Raw genomic sequence first — 18,762 nt, 5'->3', positions numbered from 1 at the left:
GTCATCTAACTCAGCAAGAAAGTAAATCATTATTTCCCTAAATGTTTAACTTCTCCTTTAAAATCAAAGCTGATCTCATGGTATTTGCAGTGTGTCGCCATCTTATGGATAAATCATAAATTTGAATTTAATACAGGATGTTGATCCATATTGTGCCATGATATAGAAAAGTAGACAACAAACAAAAAAAACAAAAAAAAAAACATTTTCCCACTGTCGGCTGTACAAAAATACTTTTTCTTCATTTTCTAGCTGCTGTTGAATTGTCATTTTTCAATGCTGTGAGCAAAAACAAAAATGCATTCACCTTAATTGTTTTGAGTTGGAGGCAGAAATTTGGAGACATATTTCAAAACCTGGCAACCTAACCATGTGCATGGCTGAACACCACCAGCAGAAATACTAAGTGAGAAAATGTTTCTTTTTTTTTTTTCTAAAGTTTGAAATTATTTCTTGCACTTTGTCCCACCAGTGTGCAAAGTTCTGCTTTAATATATTTATATATCCATTATGTATTGATGGCAGCTCATTCCCACAGGGGCGCGTTGGCGGATGGGATGGCTTCCAGCCCTGATGTGACCATGTCAGAGGCAATCTGCACAAGCTGCCCCACTTTATTCTACATGTTGCGGGTTGGAAGTGTCATGATGATGATCACAGACAGAGAGAGAGAGAGAGAGAGAGAGAGACAGACAGAGAGAGAGAGACAGAGAGAGAGAGAGAGAGAGAGAAGGCAGGCAGAGGGGCACACACACACACACACACACACACACACACACACACATATACACTGATATGTACAGTTATCTACAGGTATCTTCACTGAACTTCAAACTTGTGAGGTTTGTAAATTCAGTCAGCCCTATTTTCCCATTTTGAAGTTTTCTTGAACAGCGTAGATCTTCCTCCACTCTTTATCGTGTTTTCATTTTTTATTTTTTATTTGTTTTTATCAGCTCAGTGCGACCTCCAAGCGCTGTCTGCTTTACACTTTTTCCCCTTTTATTTTTTTAGCTTTTTAGCTGAATTTTTCCTTCCTCATCTACGCTGCTTCTGCACGACACAGCTCAACGCAACTGGCATCAGTTGAATTTGTGTAGAGTGCTACAACCGGTTATTGAGAGAGAAATTGGAAAAGTAATGATAAAATGATGGACAGTAATATACACTCTTGCGGTCTTCATCATGCTCACAAACCTCTTTCTCAGACACACACACACGTGTATATATATATATATGGATGGTGCACACGCACAAGCACGCACACACACACACACACACACACTCACACACACAGGCAACTCATACTTCAGCTCTGGCTCTTATTTATCTGGCCGACCTAATATTTTTATATTGGCAGAGGAGAAGATGTTTGAATGTCTTTTTAAATGTGACATTGCACAGAGCGTAGCAGGCCGGGTTGATGGTGCTGTTGATGTAGCACAGCCAGTAACCAATAGTCCACACTGTGTTGGGGATGCAGCTGGAGCAGAAGGTGTTAATAAGCACCATCACATTATAAGGAGTCCAGGTGGCTACAAAAGCCACCAGGATGGCCATGATGGTGCGGGTCACTTTTTTCTCCCGCGACGGTGCCGCTTTCTTCTTCTTGTTGGGAGGTTGCTTGGTCATCTTCACGATCTTCCGCGCCACGTGATTCTGCCGCTCCGAGGCCGGGACGATCTCAACGGTGGCGTTGGACGGTGTGTAGCAGTCACCCTTGGGTGATTTCGTCTTGATCTTGATGCAGGTCAGCTTGGAGCCCCCCGCCTTGGCTCGCTGACGCGTGGGCGGCTGACTGGTCTCGACGCTGGAGTTGGCAGTGGACGGCACCGCCTCCTCGTCCTTCTGGTTGGACGCGGCCACGCTGCCGGATGTCGAGTCATTGGAGCTCTCCTTCTCTTCTCCGGGAGCGCAGTTCTCCCTCGCCCCATCGTCACCTTCGGTTTCTCCGTCAGCGGTGTTTGAGGAGGGTCCTTTACCGTTTTGCAGTTTCCCATCATGCTGGTTGGCCCCGTCGTCAGCATTCTGGTTCTGGGAACCCCCTGCGTCCTCACCTGGGACATTGTTGTTGTTGGGTTTTGGCGTGTTGTTCCTCCTCTGGCCAGGTGACAGCGGCTCTGGGATGGCCGCTGATGGCTTACGGTTATCCTTCTTCACACGGCTCTTGCTTGCTCTGGAGATCTGCCAGTAGAGCTGGATCATGATGATGACGGGCAGGTAAAAGGCGGCAATGGCGGTGCCGAAAGTGACGGCAGCGTTAGAGAAGAACTGGATGTAGCACTCCTTCTCAGGCACTGTCCGCCCACCAACAATGAACTGCCAGAAGAGAATGGCGGGTGCCCAGAGGATAAAAGACAGAACCCAGGCTGCAGCGATCATCATCCCTGCCATCTTGGTGGTTCTTTTGACAGGGTAGCTGAGGGGCTTGGTGACACAGAAATATCTGTCAAAGCTTATGATGAGTAGATTCATGACAGATGCATTGCTGACAACATAGTCCAAGGCTAACCACAGATCGCACACCACCGGCCCCAGGGGCCAGTAGCCTATCACTATGTAGACCGTGTACAAGTTCATGGAGCACAGTCCGATAATCAGGTCAGCACATGCAAGGCTGAATAAAAAATAGTTGTTGACAGTCTGTAAGTTCCTATTAACCTTGATGGAAAGCATGACCAGGATGTTTCCGATAACTGTAACCAAACTGAGGGAACCGGCCACCAACACGATGAACACCACCTCCACTGTCTTGTATGGGCTCTCACTCTGTTCCTTGACTTCTGTGTCATTGCCTTCGGAGGCATTCCAGTAGGTGAAATTGAATGCATCCATGGCATTTGGTCTTTTGTTGCCACCTCCTACTCAGATGGAACCTGCAAAAGAGAACAAAGGAGAAGAGATCTGTAATGGAGGTGCATCAGCATCAGATTCTTAGTCTTTTTAACAGCATATACTTTATCATAGAGTGACGGGTAAAATTATATTATGCTATTAAGTATAACTCATTCTGGACCACTTCACTTCTGTTATCGACTCAAAAAGAATGCCTGCCTCACACCAAACGACTTTTTAAGTGATTTCACTGTCACAGAAACATTTCCAAAAAACTTTCAGAATAAAATCAGCAGAGTTTTGCTACAGTTCTAGCGCGTCATCTCGATCGTTCGGTGTAAGGTGATCGTCCGAGCTGTCTTAAGTCTTTTCTTTTCTTCGTCTCGATGCTCCAATAAAAATTAAACAACACTTAATATTATTGTGAGTTTTTAGTCCTTGTTCATGCAAATAGTGACGTTCAAAGACGTGAACACTGTCAACTTTCACTAGCACCAAACAGGAAGCAGCAAACCGAGTTGATAGTGAGCGTGGAGGTGACTCCAGGGAGGGGTGACAATGTGAGTGTTTTGGTGTAAGGCCGGCATTAAATACCTGAGGGAGGCAAGGTAAATAATTTCAAAATAAAACAGGAAATCATATATACGAAACTGAACAGTCATTTTAGGGGCGAATCATGATAATTACAGTGTATGCAATTATAATAATTACTATTATTTAGGTTTTCAAAGAGCTTTTCTTCCTGTAAATGTCGACCAGGAGCATTATGGGAAATAATCTCTAAATAATCTAGTCGTAGTCTTGTAAATAGTGCACCCTGCAAGATCTTTTGTCTATACACCAATTAGACTGGTAATTAAAAGGATGAATATCTGACTGATTTTTTTCCATAATCAGTGCATAAATAACATCTCCCCATGAGACACCAACTTCATTAAAAAAAACTGCACCATCTAAGTGCACATAAATGGCTGATGAAAATGAGGATATCACAATAGCCTCAGCGTGGCGGCAAAAAGTTGAACAAAGCGTGATTCATTCAAGTAATCAGTGGAAGAATTTTTTTTTTTTTTCTGACTGGATAACACGGTTTTGTATAATTATTTTTTGTCTAAAAGTGTTTCCAAATGTTGAGTTTGAACCAATTTAAACCTGTAACAGCAGACCTACAAAAGATAATAAAATAATATATAAAAACAGGGACAGGCTGTGAATTCCTAGAGGTACAAATCCATGTGATGTATATAAAAAAATAAAATAAAAAAAAACCTTTGCTGTCATTTCAAAGCATGAGCATCTCCACTGTTATCAACGTGGTGCTTACTTTTCCACACAGAGCGCTCTAAGCTGTGCATTTTCTGAGGCTTTTGTCTGCCTATCCTTTCTGACGGATACATTTGCGACCACATAATGCCTTAAGACTAAGCTTGTGGCTTGAATTGCCTTCTTTTCATTCCTATCGTCTGCATGTGTTTGCCAAACATCCCCCATATCTGCAGTTGATGGGCATTTCAAAATCAGTCTTCCTTCCACCACACAGCCCATATTAACATGAGTTCAATAAAAGAAAAAGGAATTATTGACAAAATTGGACCTGACATCATCTTCTTCAAAGGTCCACTTCCAACTTGCACTTAAAAATTCTCCTCATACAGCACTATAAAGATTCTTTTGATCCCCAAGTGACCTACTAGTTCTCGCTTTTAACCTTAAACACTCGCCTGTGTTGTAGACCTTGCTTTGATTTATACACTGCTCAGTTCTGCAGCTTCATAGGCCTTTGATATTTGGAGTAATGTGGTTTGTCTGCTCTGCGTCTTCACCCCAGCCACAACTCTTGCAGCCATTTTTGGATGCTGGAGTTCAGATTTTATGGCTCACTTGTTGGGCTTATCACTCCTCAAGTTTGACATAAATATCATCAAGCTGGAGCACTGCCTCAGCTTTTCCCTCAAGCTCCCTTTTTGTACAAGAACAAATCAAACTTTATTCAACCTCTAAATCAAAAGCTTTCTTTGAAAAGACTCTTGTTACTTAAAAGGTCCCACATTGTATAAAGTGAGACCTCCATGTCTTTTTTCATCATAAAGCAGGTCTAGGTTCTATATTAATACTGTGAAAGTATCAAAGGGCTCAGTCCACAGACAAATGCACACAGCCTATATTCAGCAACTGAGCCTTAAACCCAGCCGTCAGGACTTCCTTAACTTTGTGATGTCACAACAAAGCACTCACCGCCCTCAGACATGCCCCAAACCAAGCCCACCTGGACCCACCATGCAACCTCAGGCTCAGAGCCTCCCTTCTGATTGGTTCACCGAGCTGCCATTACTGGAGCTCCAGGGAGAAGCCTGAGAGAGGAAATGTAAAACTACACTAAGATGGTTTTTGGTACTTAAATACATCTTGTTATGGATATCACAACTTAAAATAAAACACCAGAAAAGCAGATAATAATATGGGACCTTTAAAAGAAAGATCACATTCATGTCGAGGGGAATCTGACTAAAAACCACTGGGGGAAACCACATTCATCATTGTTCAGGCAACATCTGGATGTTAATCATGCGTGCTGTGTGGACACGCTGCAATCTGCATTCTTTTGCCTGAAAACACACATCTGTGAACATATTTTCCTTTATGGTGAGGTTACAGCATTCTACTTTTCCTTTGTTTTGCTTCAGTTTTCTCAACTCTCGTAACTTAAAGATTGTTTAAAAGTAGCTTGTCATCACATTCATCATCATCATCATCATCATCATCATCATCATCATCATCTCTGTAGGTCACTCACATGATTCGAGCTTGATGGTGACATTAGATTGTCTGACTTCATCAGATGGTCAATGACCAATGAGAAAGTGATAAACGACGATGTAGCCAAAGTCACTGAAGTGTCATGGGTGACACACACACACACACACACACACACACACACTCTACTGCAGCTGGAGAGCCGTCTTGTCCAAGACTTTGCCATTTCGGCTTACAAAAGGTCTTAAACAGTTGAGCACAGTTGCTGAGTAACTAGTGAACATTCACTTATCTGCCATGCCAGAAATCCCTAATCATTGCATTAGGCATGGAGCTAAGCTGGCCTAATCCCCATAAAATGTTTAAGTCCACCATTTTATATTCAAAAACACCAACAATACCAATGGGACACACTTGTGGCTCGCATGAGACAAGTGGATTAGAGAAGTAAAGTGGATCAGTATAGATGGTCATGGCACAGCGGAGGCCCGTTAACTCCCCTCGCTGCTCTTTGTCCACCTCCAGCTGCCATAAGCCTCGTCCCTCACCTGCATCTCTGCCATAACAAGGCGAAAAGCCGCGCCCCGGCTAGAGTCGACTAAAGATGCGCAAATCCTCTTCAGCTCAGTGTGGACAGGCGCGGTTTTCAAAGCAGGTCTGAGGGGAGCTCAGACTTGGTTTTAAAAGCTTCCGTTCGCATACTGTGAATTGTGTTAGTATGAAGCTGCTGCAGAAAAAGACTTCCTCTTCTCAAGGAGAGCCGGTTATATTTCAATCAAGTTTAGTTACATAGTTTTGCTGTCAGAATCCCTGCTTAAAATATCTTTATCTCATTTCCCTAAGATGTAGCGAACAATGGTAAGGACGTTGTACTGAACAGGGAAAAGACAGATTCAACAACTTCAGTTCTGGCTGGTAGAAATCCTGGCATTCCGGCCCGCTGAGCATGAGTGCAGCTGCCGTCGCCTGGGGAGAGCAGCAGTGGCACTCCTTAGCATAGCTATCAATCACAGAGCTTACCTGCGAGTCTCAGTGCGACGGCAGTCAGTGCCAGTGCATCTGACAGAGCCCCAAGTCAGAACATGAGCGCCGCCATCATTATCCTATGAGGAGGTGAATATTCAGATTTTTCTTCATATCACATTTCCTAACGGATTAACATGTTCACTATACTTGAACTAAATGATAAGACAGACTTGGTGTCATGGTTTCAAACTTTTCCTGTGTAACTCGTTGGATTCTGAAATCCCGAATCCCTTTTTGTTTGGTGTATTGGAGAAAAAAAAAAAACGTGACAAGTCAGTTGCTGCCATGAGAGGATGTGAATAAATGAGCTTGAGTATTGTTCTGTGTTCAGACTTAGGAATTCCTGGAGCTGGCTCACTAGAGCTGAAAATTGCTTATGCCCTCTGGGAAGCATTGAGGGCGAACCCTCACCCTTTCTCCACAACTTCTGTCCTCACTTTGTCTTTTTGTTGTAGACTCTCGGCTGGTCAGATGTCCACCGGGCAAAACCAAATAACAGGACAGAAAGTAAGAAACAATCATTGTGTTTTTGCTTAAATGACAATAACTGCTTTGGCTTTTGTTTGAAGCTAAATAACCACTTACACGGGTCACCGGTTTTGTCATGGACAGCCCAACAGGTTTTAGCTTTCTGTTGATATAGCTTCAAACTATAAATATAAGACACGTTTTTACCAAAAGTGGCAGCTGTGTTGTTGCACTTGAACCAGCTTCCTCCCTCGTGTCCAGATTCCCATTCCCCCCCATCTCTGAGCGCTGATCCAAGGTAAAGCCCAGGGCACTTGCCCCCTGCTTTTGATGATTACATACACTTTTATTGCTGGCCCTCTCCATGGGAGTGTGCAGGGTTAGGCCTGCGTTTACTTGCTGGTTGTATAGAAAGCATGACTGGAATGCAAAACCTGCAATCATTGCTGCGGTACACCAGGTCCACAGGGGGCTGCAGGTCCATCCAGTCTCCTCTCAGTGGTGTTACAGTTCATTGATATGAGCAAGTTTTGAAAATAGAAAATGAAAAAAAATCACTTGCTCATCCTAAGCTGAAGCCTTTTCTAGTCCAGACACAAAAAAAAGCACATTTGTCAGTTTCTGGCAAATGTTAAAGGAGCTGGTGTAAATACAACACTTCCAATGTAATGTGATAATGGGACAACATCAGTTATGGCTGGTAAACAAAGTGGATGCCTTTTTCCTGACCGAGACAATCTCCCACATCTTTTGGACTCCCGTGGAGGTTAACTTCTTGCTTAGGTAAATATTGGCTAATTTTATCCCAAGTGTGTGTAAACTACTTTTGCAGCTGGGCTATCAGTCAGACAGGCTGACAAAGCACTAAGATACACACAGACACACACACACACAAAAAAAAATGTACACAAATATTTAAAGAAATGTTTGGCAGGAAATGAAAAAGGTTCGGATAACCATCAAACAAACACACACACCATCTCGGTGTGCTGATGAAACATGGCCACCAAAAAAAAAAAACAACCTGATAACCGAATCTGGAGCTGAAGTATAATTACAAATTTGCATTCACGTCCACCAGCTCTTTCCACTGTCTCAAGGGTATCAGACTGTGAGGGATAGGTCTTGAGAGCTGCCTGTAGAGATTCGGCATAAATATTTGTACAGAGAATGATCAAAGCCATTTATCCACCCATTTTCAGCCACTTATTTGGATACTGGATCATGATGGCAGTGGGTTAAATAAAATAGGCCAAACATCTCATCTTCCTCCCAGAGTTACAACTTACAGTTCTACCTGGGTAATCCTGGGGTGTTCCCTGCCCAGAAATGATACGCAAGCCCTCCAGCAAATCTTGTTAAGGTATCCTCCTGAATCTCAACCTGTGAGGGGACCCAGGGGGACACCGCCGAAGGGAATACCCCCCCTCGGAGGCATCCAGTTCAGAACAACTGGTTCCTTTCAACTTAAAGAGCAGTAGGTGTGCTTGAGGTTAATTTCTGGATGTCTGAGCTTCTCCTAGTCCCTGTGGGGCCCGGGCCACTGAGGAGCCCAGGTACCCTCTGAAGGAAGTCGGCTTTGGCTGCTTCTGTTCAAAATTTCATACTTTCAGTCACTACCCAGATGTGAAGACCGTAGCTGTGGGTAAAGGTACGCTCACATTACATTTCTGCACAACGAAAAAAAAAAAGATGTGATTTAATGTTTCTGATGCAAAAAAATAAATAACGATCCCACCAATAACAAACTCTTGAGTAGAGAGCGATACAGTCCCAGATACAGTGCAGCTGTATTTCTATTGGCCAACAAGGCATATCCATCCTCAGAGTTGAATAAACTTAACTCTGGCTTGCTAAGTTATCGAAGCCAGCTGGTCACTGCAGCACAACATGAAACCTACGCTCAAACTTAACATCGTTCGGAGGTCAATAGAAGTGAACGAGAGAAGGAGTAAATATTCATATATTAGAAAACGCTTTAAGGCTGAAGATCAACAGGTAAACTTAAAACTAAGAGTCCAGTATAACGCTTGCATTGCCTGTTAATCTCATCCTCTGGACACAGTGTACTACTTCAATTGAAGCAGCAAATTACTCCCAACATGAAGGCACATCCCACTCTAGTAATACAAGAACGAAGTCGGCTCTTGTGAGTGTCTCCACATTTGGGTGACGTCTCTTGACGTTGACGACTCAGAAAAAGTCCAGTCTCAATCCAGGTGTTTTTTCACCTGCTAGCGCCCCACCCAGTCCTGGTTCCCTGAGGGGGGGTTCCCCGGATTCCCTATTGTGTGTGAAATCCCTCTCATTAACATCTTGTAGTCACTAATTTTGCCCCTCACATTAGGAACAATGTGTCTTGGGAGACCCAACCAGGAGTTATTGCCCTCTGACAACACAGCCCTCAGGGTCATGGGAGCACACACAAGCACATGCAACATAAGATTATGATTCCTGAACAGAGTGTCAAACCCTCATGGGATAACATTGATAATAGCATCTCATTAAAAGTTAGACAATAGCATCCTGCATGAAAGGATGTAATTGCAGCCGAGACCTCTCCTTTGCAGGTGTGACAAAGCCTCTCAAACCCCAGACCTCTCTGGCAGCGCTTGTGTTAAGTGGACATGAGGCTAGAGACGTTAATGGGGAGTTAACGAGCAGGAAATGGCATTCAAGCGGGTGGAAAAACAAGCTGTGATAATCTGCAAACAGTCAACTACCCAGAGATTCCCCAGAGAACCTGTAGGTGGCCACGTGTCACTGTGCGCTGAGTGAGGGGAATGAGCTCAAAATGTACACAGGAGGATTTGCAAGTCTGTGTGTGTGTGTGCACATATTTTTGATTAAGAACACAGCGAAGAGGGGGGTGGGGGGTTGGTGGTGGTGGTGTGTGAACACAGGTCTTGGCCAGACTCTACTCCCATCTCCCATTTCGGATCCTAATCAAAATGAAAAGCAAGTGACTCGCTCCACTCCTCCTTCATTTCTGTGGATGAATTGTCTCGAGCCTTGACAGCAAGAGGCCCACAATTCTCTCACCGTGACCTTTAGACGCCACTGCACAGAAATTATATTCATACTGATTTACCGCAAATTATCTTCAGCATTGCAGGAATGTCATTTTAAGGTGCCCTCTATCCAGCTACAGCCCCCGCCTCCCCCCTCACCTTTCCTCCTCCTTTTTCCTCACCTCTTCAGAGGATGCTCACAGATCGGCCGCGTGATACTGCCGCTACTTTGCCATGGCAGCCTCCACACCATCTGTGAAAAAAGACTGTCACATACGACCTCTGCTGTTCTGCCAGGCAGCCTGGACCAATGACTGTTACGATTTGATTCACTGCAAGCTTCCACTTTCACCCCCCCCCCCCCCCCCCCAAAAAAAAAAAAATGGATAAACACATTCTGAAGCTAAAATTACTGGAAGCAGGTTTTAGCCTTTTAGTGAGCATAGATTAAAGTAGCTTGCGAGAGCCAAGACAACTTATTTTGAACAGATGCAGGTCAATGGGAAGATCTAACCACAGCTGACAGTTTATCCGCTTTCTTTGATGTAAAAAAAAAAAAAACAAACACTGGAGCTGAGTCCATAAGTCCCTCAGTCCTCGAGCAATCTGGGAAGGTGAGGAAGATGAGTCAATTTTCTCCTGTCATACACAGAGACCCTGCAGCAGCTACGACTTGACAAACACCGTCATACCACCTACTCAAAACGCTCACCATCTTTGCCTCTCACACTAAAACGTTTATTTCACACAAACAATTTAACCTAAGATTGAGAGGGGGAAAGAAAAAAAAAAAAACCTGCACCATGCATCCTCTGTTGATTTGGCTTTAATTAGCAGATTTCCATATTTCTAATCATAATTGCTTCTCAAGAGTAGAAGAAGTGGTATGAGCTGCTAACCCCACCTGGTACAATTTCATTAGTCTGAATCTCGGTGGAGAGTTTGAATGTCTTATTATAGTTGTAAATTGGCTGTGCTTCCAGTATCAGTACAAATATCTGCCATTATCAGCAAACTTAATCCAAAAATAACATCATCATTATCTGCCCGGAAAATAAAACCACACCATGTTAGCTGAACCATTGTCAGACATCTTTTTTGTCCCCCCCCCCCCCCATGGAAATCGTCCCAGGTGTCTGTTCGAGGACACATGACAAACATTTTTTTTTCCCCCACTGGGTATCAAGGACATTTATTGCAGCAGCTCTGGAACAAGCTATAATCAACAGGCAGACATATTAAGCCAACATCTGGCGGGCGAGTCGTTTCTTCTCTGGTGAAAATGCAGCTGGACGTTGCCAGCTCACAAAACAGATAAGCCTGCGTTGTCTGTGTACAGGCTAACGCTACGGGAGGGAATAATGTAAATGTGTGTAGTGATCTCACACTGTGCATGGAGAAATCCTTTAAGCTTGAATAAGTGTATTGACATTTCCATTTTTTTCCCCCCTCCCATAAAAAGAAATATGCTCACTTTTGATTATCTAATCTGTGTCTCGTGGGCAAAAATAGAACATCGATGATTGTTCCCGCATGATACAGAGCATGCCTTTCTCCACGGCTGCTGCATTTAAGGCTCTGATTCAGATAACTCCAAGGAGAAGGGGAGCTGCTGCTAAGCTTCGCTTGGCCAGGAATGCTATCATGTACCACATTATATGGCAATACAGTGTCTTACCATATTGTTGCTATCAGCTAAGAGCATCTCCCAAGCAATGTACCCCCCATGAGAATGACAATATAGCTTGTTTCCTTTTCTATATTGCCTCTGGGACTCCCCTGCTGTCCCCGCTTCTTCAAACCATGCATGGCAATGAGCTGGCCTGCTAGCCCCAGTTGCTGGCTCATTACTGATTTCACATAGAGCGCAGACATGGATGCACTCTCCACCGAGCCCCTGCATTTATGTGGCGGATCAGTAATCGCCTCACGCAGGTGAAGCGGAGCCCTGCTGGTGCTGCTCCGGGGCTTCCTCTCACAGGCTTTGTTCAATTAAACCCTGCTCTTAGCTGCCACCACCGAACAAGTGTATATTAGTGTCACATCACCCAGTATGGAAATTTAAAAAAGGAAAAGGAACGGAGAGGTGCTGCAGAGATGGATGTACGACAGCACGACTAAGAGGAGTAAAAATAAAATGTGAGGCTGCGTCTGCTGCAAACAAATGGAAAGGTCACCTTCTATTAATGTGGTGCAACGTTGCCTCTGAATAATGAGGCTGCGTTATGCAACTGAGCTCTCAGACTCTCAGTACAGTGAGTGGTTCTGATCATGCCACCGGCTCTCTGTGTGCATCGACTTTATGACTAGACATTTTAACTCAGGCCGATGAGCAATTATAACGAAACCTTTGACTAGAGTGTGTTTAGTGGGAAGAACATAAGCCTGTTAATGTCATTCTCTGAATGTGACACTCTCAAAAAGGTTTAACTGCCTCTAAAAAGGTGTCGAGCACTTAGTTTGCATTCAGTAGTTGAGGATCACTCAAGAACAAGTCATGTGATATTATACACACACCCTGAGTACCCAAGTCTCATTATGGTTGAGTCCTGTCCCAGGCACTTTTATGAATTATCTACTACTAGATGTTGACTTTACAGTTTCCTCCCAAATGAAAATCAGAAAAAGTGGGTTGTTTTATTGTGATTTGTGCATTGCAGCTTCTCTATTGATACAACCACTGAGGTCAAAATAAAAAAAATTCTACACATAGTGCTTTTAATTTTTAATGCACTCACTTTAAGCAGATCATAATTGTTGCATTAAAAAAAAAAAAAAAAAGACTAATCAGGCTTCAGCGTTAGATAGAATTACCTCTGCTTTGTCTTAATTTGGACCTGCCCCAATTGTGATCTCGACTCAAGACTTCCTTCGAAGTCCAGTTGAGTTTGAACATAGCTCTGCATCTGCACCAAAAACACATTCAACAGGTCTAAGTCCTCCTAACATTTTCATCTTGTGGAGAGGAGTGCCTCAAGCATGATGGTGTTCTTTTGCTCACCCTGTCGTGAATCAGCATGCCTGTCTAAGCATCCTTAATCGCTTTGCCAAGCATCACTGTCACCCTGCTACTGTCCTGTCCTCGTTCCCCTGCATGTGTCCTGCCTGTGATGTATCACGCTGGCACCATCCCTCGATAGAAAGCTGTGGTGCTCATTAAGATAGAGAAAGATAGCAAAAATGGAAAAAAGGCAGGGAAGGCAAAGGGAACGAGATAAAGCGTGTGCCTGTTGGATTTGTTCCACTTCATTGTTTCTGTATTTTGCCGCCCATCCCCCCCCCCATACTCTCTTTCTCCTGTGATTCAGAGTTTAGTGATAAAAAGCAGAGCTATGTTGCCCTTGGACAGGTTGTTCTATTTACAGTACCTGTTCCAGTTTTGTCATGTTACAGTAGGCCAGGAAATGATTTACACTACAGTACACATTCCTCTAGAGCAGCATTCAGTAAGGATAATATTAGACTTGATGCTACGCAGATGATACTCAACTATACCCGTCATTTGCACCAGATGACCCCAGGGCCTCTGCGTAGATCTCAGCTTGTATCTCAGACACATTCATATGGATAAAGGTACACCACCTTCAACCGAAACTCTCCAAAGCTCAACCATTGGTCATCCCAGCCAATCAATCAATCTCTGTACCCCAGTATCAATATAAAAGTCACCTCTTCATTTCTCACCCCAACCAAGGTTGCGAGAAACATGGGTGTCATGTTTGATGACCAACTGTCGCTCTGACTATGTTGGATCTGTGTCAGGCCTTACCTGATTCAGTATGTCACCAAAGGCTTGGTAGAGACCATAATTCTGTCTCACCTCAAGTACTGGAATGCTCTTCATGCACAGTGAAACCATTATAGATGGTCCAGAATGCATCAGCGCGTCTGGTTTTTGATCAACCTGACATGTCAGCCCGCTGTTCATTGACCTCCACTGGCTACCCATGGCCGCCCAAATCAAATTCAAGTCACTGATGCTTGCCTATGGAGTTACTTGTGGATCTGCTCCCATTTAGTTGAATTCAGTCATATAGGCTTATACCTATATTGTGTTCCTCAAAGAAACAGTCTGGCATCCACACCTAGACGTACGGCTATGTCAGTCCAGACTGTTGGTGTTTGTCATTCCTGATGCTGGAATGAGCTACCAAATTCTATCAGATCTTCAAAAAAAATTTCCCAATGACTCATCTCTTGGGAGACCTCTTCTCAAAACACCTGTAACACCTTAACATGCTTAACTTGCACTTACTGTGCACTTCTTTACTTGATTTCTTTGCACTTTGTTTAATAGATTTAGTACTTAGTGTTTACTTCAAGGTCTTCTACTGTACTGGAGCTTGAGCGTTGTCCCTCACTTGTAAGTCACTTTGGATAAAAAGGTGTCTGCCAAGGCTTAGAACTATTTCTCATCTCCAAACTCTAGTTTCTCGTGTTGTTTAAATGCAAAAGCTGAACCAAAAGCCAGGAGACTATAACAAACAAACAAACAAACTGTCTATTTCAGTGCAGCGTTATGGGACTTGTGGTCCAAGAACCACTGATGTATGAAGGCTCTCTGTGGTTGTTCACTTGCAGAGGGATCTGTCTCACACTTGTAAAGCAGCAACTTTAGCTATGTCAGATAAGATGGGAACGCAGTGTGCCGCAGAGAGTCACAAGTGGCCATCAGCGTCCCTGGCAGTAATCTGAAGCCTAGTGGTGTTGCTGAAAATAAAGCTGACAGATGTTAAACCACGGAAGCCAACCTTGATCCAGATAACAGATGCGCCATGACCAAAACTCAAAGCATTCAAACCTGACGGCCTGTTAAGCCACGTTGTCTCAGAGACAGGCAATTTCGACAGGACCCACTTATGTGGCTTTCCCGATTCGATTACCTTGTCACTGCCTCTCATTTATCCGCTGATGAAAAGAGATTAATAGTGGACTAATGCGATACCTGACTGGCAATTTGTCATCTTTTATTATTTCACCTCAGTGACCTCTCTAAAAAGGGGATCTACAGTGTTTTCACATAACTTCTAATACTGTTAGTTTAAGGCTTATATTTATGCAAAATCCTAAAAGAAACATTGTTGGAGGCCACTATTCAGCTTCTTTCAAGAGTAAAATTATAATAAGCTTCCATCCTCTGAATCTCCACTATATTTCACAGCCACTGTCATCAATTATACATGTTGTATATTAAATACTCCCGCTTCACAATCTGCCCTCCTCTTATTTGCATTGCCTCGAGAGGCTGTCCCGCCTGGAATAACCATCCATAATGGCGACTGCTTAGTTAAACGATGTTTGTGAAGTTTAAAAAAAGATAAATAATGATCACAGGGTTTAATTTTCTGAAAAACAGGACCACACAGGAAGAGAAGCTGCCGGCGTGCTGCGAGAGGCATTTTGATACTGCTGCTGCTGGAGAATGCATGAAACATTTTGAAAGACAAGAGGCATGCTCCTGCATCATGTTTGATTTATTTAAGCCATCTTTCTTTTTTGTAAGGTCTTGACACAAAAGGATTGATAGCGCTGCCAAGCGCTGTTCTCAGTACTGCAGAAGGAATAACATAAGGCTGCCAACACTGTGCTTTTGTGTACGACATTTCTGCCCATCTAATTAAGCAATGTCCTTAAAATAATGGACAAAAACACATGTTAAGACATTGATGCACAGCGAAACAAAGCAACTGTTGTGAAATTTCTATGGAAAAGTAGGAAAAAAAAAAATGCTCTTAGAAAGGATGTTTGAAGGTAAGTGGTGTCAACTATGTAATTAGCCGTTCTTAGTCTGTCATCCCCTTGCTTTCAATATCTCGCTCCCTGACTGACAGCTTTATATATTTCAGGGGAAGCATGCCACTGGACTTTTGCGCTAAAAAGAAAACCACTCTCTCTGCCATTGAAAAAAAAGTGGGCTAATTGGTGTTTCACATTTGCTGGGGCAACAACAGTGCACCTAACCTAACATCTCATCAAAACATTGTGCCTAGAGCCAATCAGATCCTTCCTACTGAGCATTCATTAGCAGACCTGGCACTGATGATGGCTATTGTTGACATTAGAGCAAAAGGAATCAGCCCAAGGGACCTTGCTGTCATTTCTGATTCTGTTAATTGGTCATTTCTGATGTTATGTCGCCTGTAGCCACAATCCATAGAAAAGGCCAATCTGAATGACCCATTTTTATGTTATACTACATATCTGTCGAAGTAGTTGCAGTATTTATACAAACCTATGGCTACACCAGTCGGCCCTTTAAACATCTGTCTATGTATTCAGCTTTTCCATTTCCAAGTGTTTTGCCTTCATTTCCATTTTGCCTTACGGCCTTGTGCCTTATGCATCTACATCACTATGATGATTAACTGTTGTTTTTGAGCCTGGTCAATTCCCAGTGGGAATTACATGACACTTCCAGTTCCAAACCTATTGTAAACATTGCATCTGATAAGACATAATACTAATTCATAGAGAGTTTTGTAGTTCAACATGTACAGGAATGGGCTTTAAACAGGCACAGCACTGATATAAATGACTGGCAACTGGTTTAATGAAACTGACAACTAGATGAAAACAGGAGCTAATGGATTTTAATTGAACTAAAATACAGCAATTTGCAAAAAGAAAAAAAAAATGTCCATGTCTTCATCCAATTTGATTAGAGCCCATTCTGTTAGATTTGATCAAACCTCTGAATAACTGCTGCATGAACTCACACACACACACACACACACACACACACACACACACACACACACACACTAGTGGTACCATAGTAATTTAGAGAATTATGCCCATATTCACCCAAATTATGTTAATAGGCCAAGTTAATGTGTCAGTCACTGAGTGTTTCAGTGCCTTTCAGCTCCCACTGAATTAATTTTTTGGCAGCTCTGCTCCAAACAAGATTATGCCACATTACTAGGCATGATATACTAATACACACCGTCTACCCAACAACTTACATCACATGTAGCTACACCATGACTCCTGTATGGTTACTGCCCTGCAACAAAGCCCAACCCTCCATCTTTCGTGACCAAGTTTCAAAATGCTTAGTGATTATGTGACATTTGAGCCTCAACGTGCAACTTTAAGATAGGGTGTTTAGCCTTGTTCAAGTTCCTGCCTGAGCACTTGTCCCTCTTCTTGATGACACACTGTTCACATGTTACTCAGGCTCCCGCTGATGTGAAGTCATCTGCACCTCAGGCAGAGAAGAGGCACACAGAGAATGCTGCCAATTTGGAAAAAAAAAGTCTCTGCTGCCAGATTTAGCTGCTACATTTCCACCATTGCTTTTATAGCCACATCCATTCAACACAGTCAACAACTGGCATACATCCCTCAGTTTATTTTTTTCATGCAAATTGGAGAATTTAGGCATTTACCCAGTCTGACAGTGATTAATTAACAGTAAAATCCTGCTTAATTTTTTATGAAGTAAAAATAGCATCTCTCTGCTTCAATTTGTTTGCAATGGAGTTTCACTGATGGTTAAGCTGCCCGTGGTCATAAAAACTTAATTGGTATGTGATAAGTTTACACACCGATAACCGAACGGCAAGAACGTGGGCTTGTTTGCAGTGCTCCTATGTTTGTTTGTATTGTTTTGTTCCCTCAGCGTAATTCCCCCTTATCTTGATTGGAAATGTGCAAGTTAATGAAGCTGGTGTGTATGTATTGCAGGGATTACTTTCCAACAAACAGGGAATAAACAGTGCAGTATAATCAGCCAACAGGTAACAATCATTAAGTTGTACAGCGCTAGTAAACAGATAGACAGTAAATGACACTATGCAATAGATCAGCAGGGGGACAGTGGCCAGAAGCTGATCCATGACACACACACCAATCACAATAACTGCAGGCACTGCAGCTGCTTTAGTTTGATGTTGGTCCACCTTTGTTATTCTCATTTAGATTTTACTGATCGTTTTGCTCTTGATGTCAAATATCTATTTATTAGTATTTGCGCCGATTCATTATTTAAAAAAAAATATGTCTTTTGATTATAAAGCAGGTCTAGGTTCTATATTAACACTGAAAGTACCAAAGCGCTCGGTCCACAGAGAAATGCAGTTTGTATTCAGAAACAGCCTTAAAACAAGCCATCAGGACTTCCTGAACTTTGTGATGTCACAACAAAGCAGTCACCGATCTGAGCCATGCCCTAAGCCCCGCCCACCCAGACCCAGCACCCAACTTTGCAGGATTTAGTTGCTCTGAATGTTTACCTGCATTCTGTTCTGCTAGTTTTTTTTAATTGCCCAGAAAACATTCAATCAGAAGAGAGACTCTGAGCCTCTCTTCTGATTGGCTCACCGACCTGTTGTCACTAGAGCTCTAACATGAAGCCTGAGAAAGGAGATTTAAAACTACATTGAGATGGTTTTTGGCTTTTAAAACCACAAATATATCTTCTTATGGATATCAAAAAATAGAACACTGTAAAAAAGTGTAAGATATGGGACCTTTAAAAGCTGGGACAAGGTGCTCCTGACTGAACAGTTATTTATGGTTGCAATGGAGAAAAACTTTTTAAGCAAGAAATTAAGCCAAAGCATTGTGGAACAGGAAGGACGGCTGCATGGCAAATTGAGATCAGAAACCTCTGCAATAATAAGATGCAAAAAAAATATTCTTTTTACAAATGGGATAAAGCGTT

At 42.9% G+C, this 18,762-nt stretch overlaps 1 protein-coding gene across 3 annotated transcripts in view; it reads right to left on the bottom strand.

The window, feature by feature from the left end:
- Window positions 1-439: 439 nt before the first annotated feature.
- chrm2a (cholinergic receptor, muscarinic 2a) overlaps window positions 440-18,762 on the bottom strand; it is a 68,962-nt gene continuing 50,639 nt past the window's right edge. For all 3 annotated transcript variants that reach the window (XM_023413155.2, XM_087175821.1, XM_087175820.1), the window contains exon 3: window positions 440-2,876. In XM_023413155.2, coding sequence (XP_023268923.1) covers window positions 1,327-2,835 — 1,509 coding nt within the window. In that variant the 5' untranslated portion in view covers window positions 2,836-2,876 and the 3' untranslated portion in view covers window positions 440-1,326. The remainder of the gene's footprint in view (window positions 2,877-18,762) is intronic.

Source organism: Seriola lalandi, unplaced genomic scaffold, assembly GCF_002814215.2.
Source record: "Seriola lalandi dorsalis isolate HSWRI2012SDOR001 ecotype SW California unplaced genomic scaffold, Sedor1 jcf7180002054504, whole genome shotgun sequence".
Lineage (NCBI taxonomy): Eukaryota > Metazoa > Chordata > Actinopteri > Carangiformes > Carangidae > Seriola > Seriola lalandi.
Note: the sequence above shows the minus strand (reverse complement) of the source record. Positions and strands in the feature narration are given on the sequence as shown.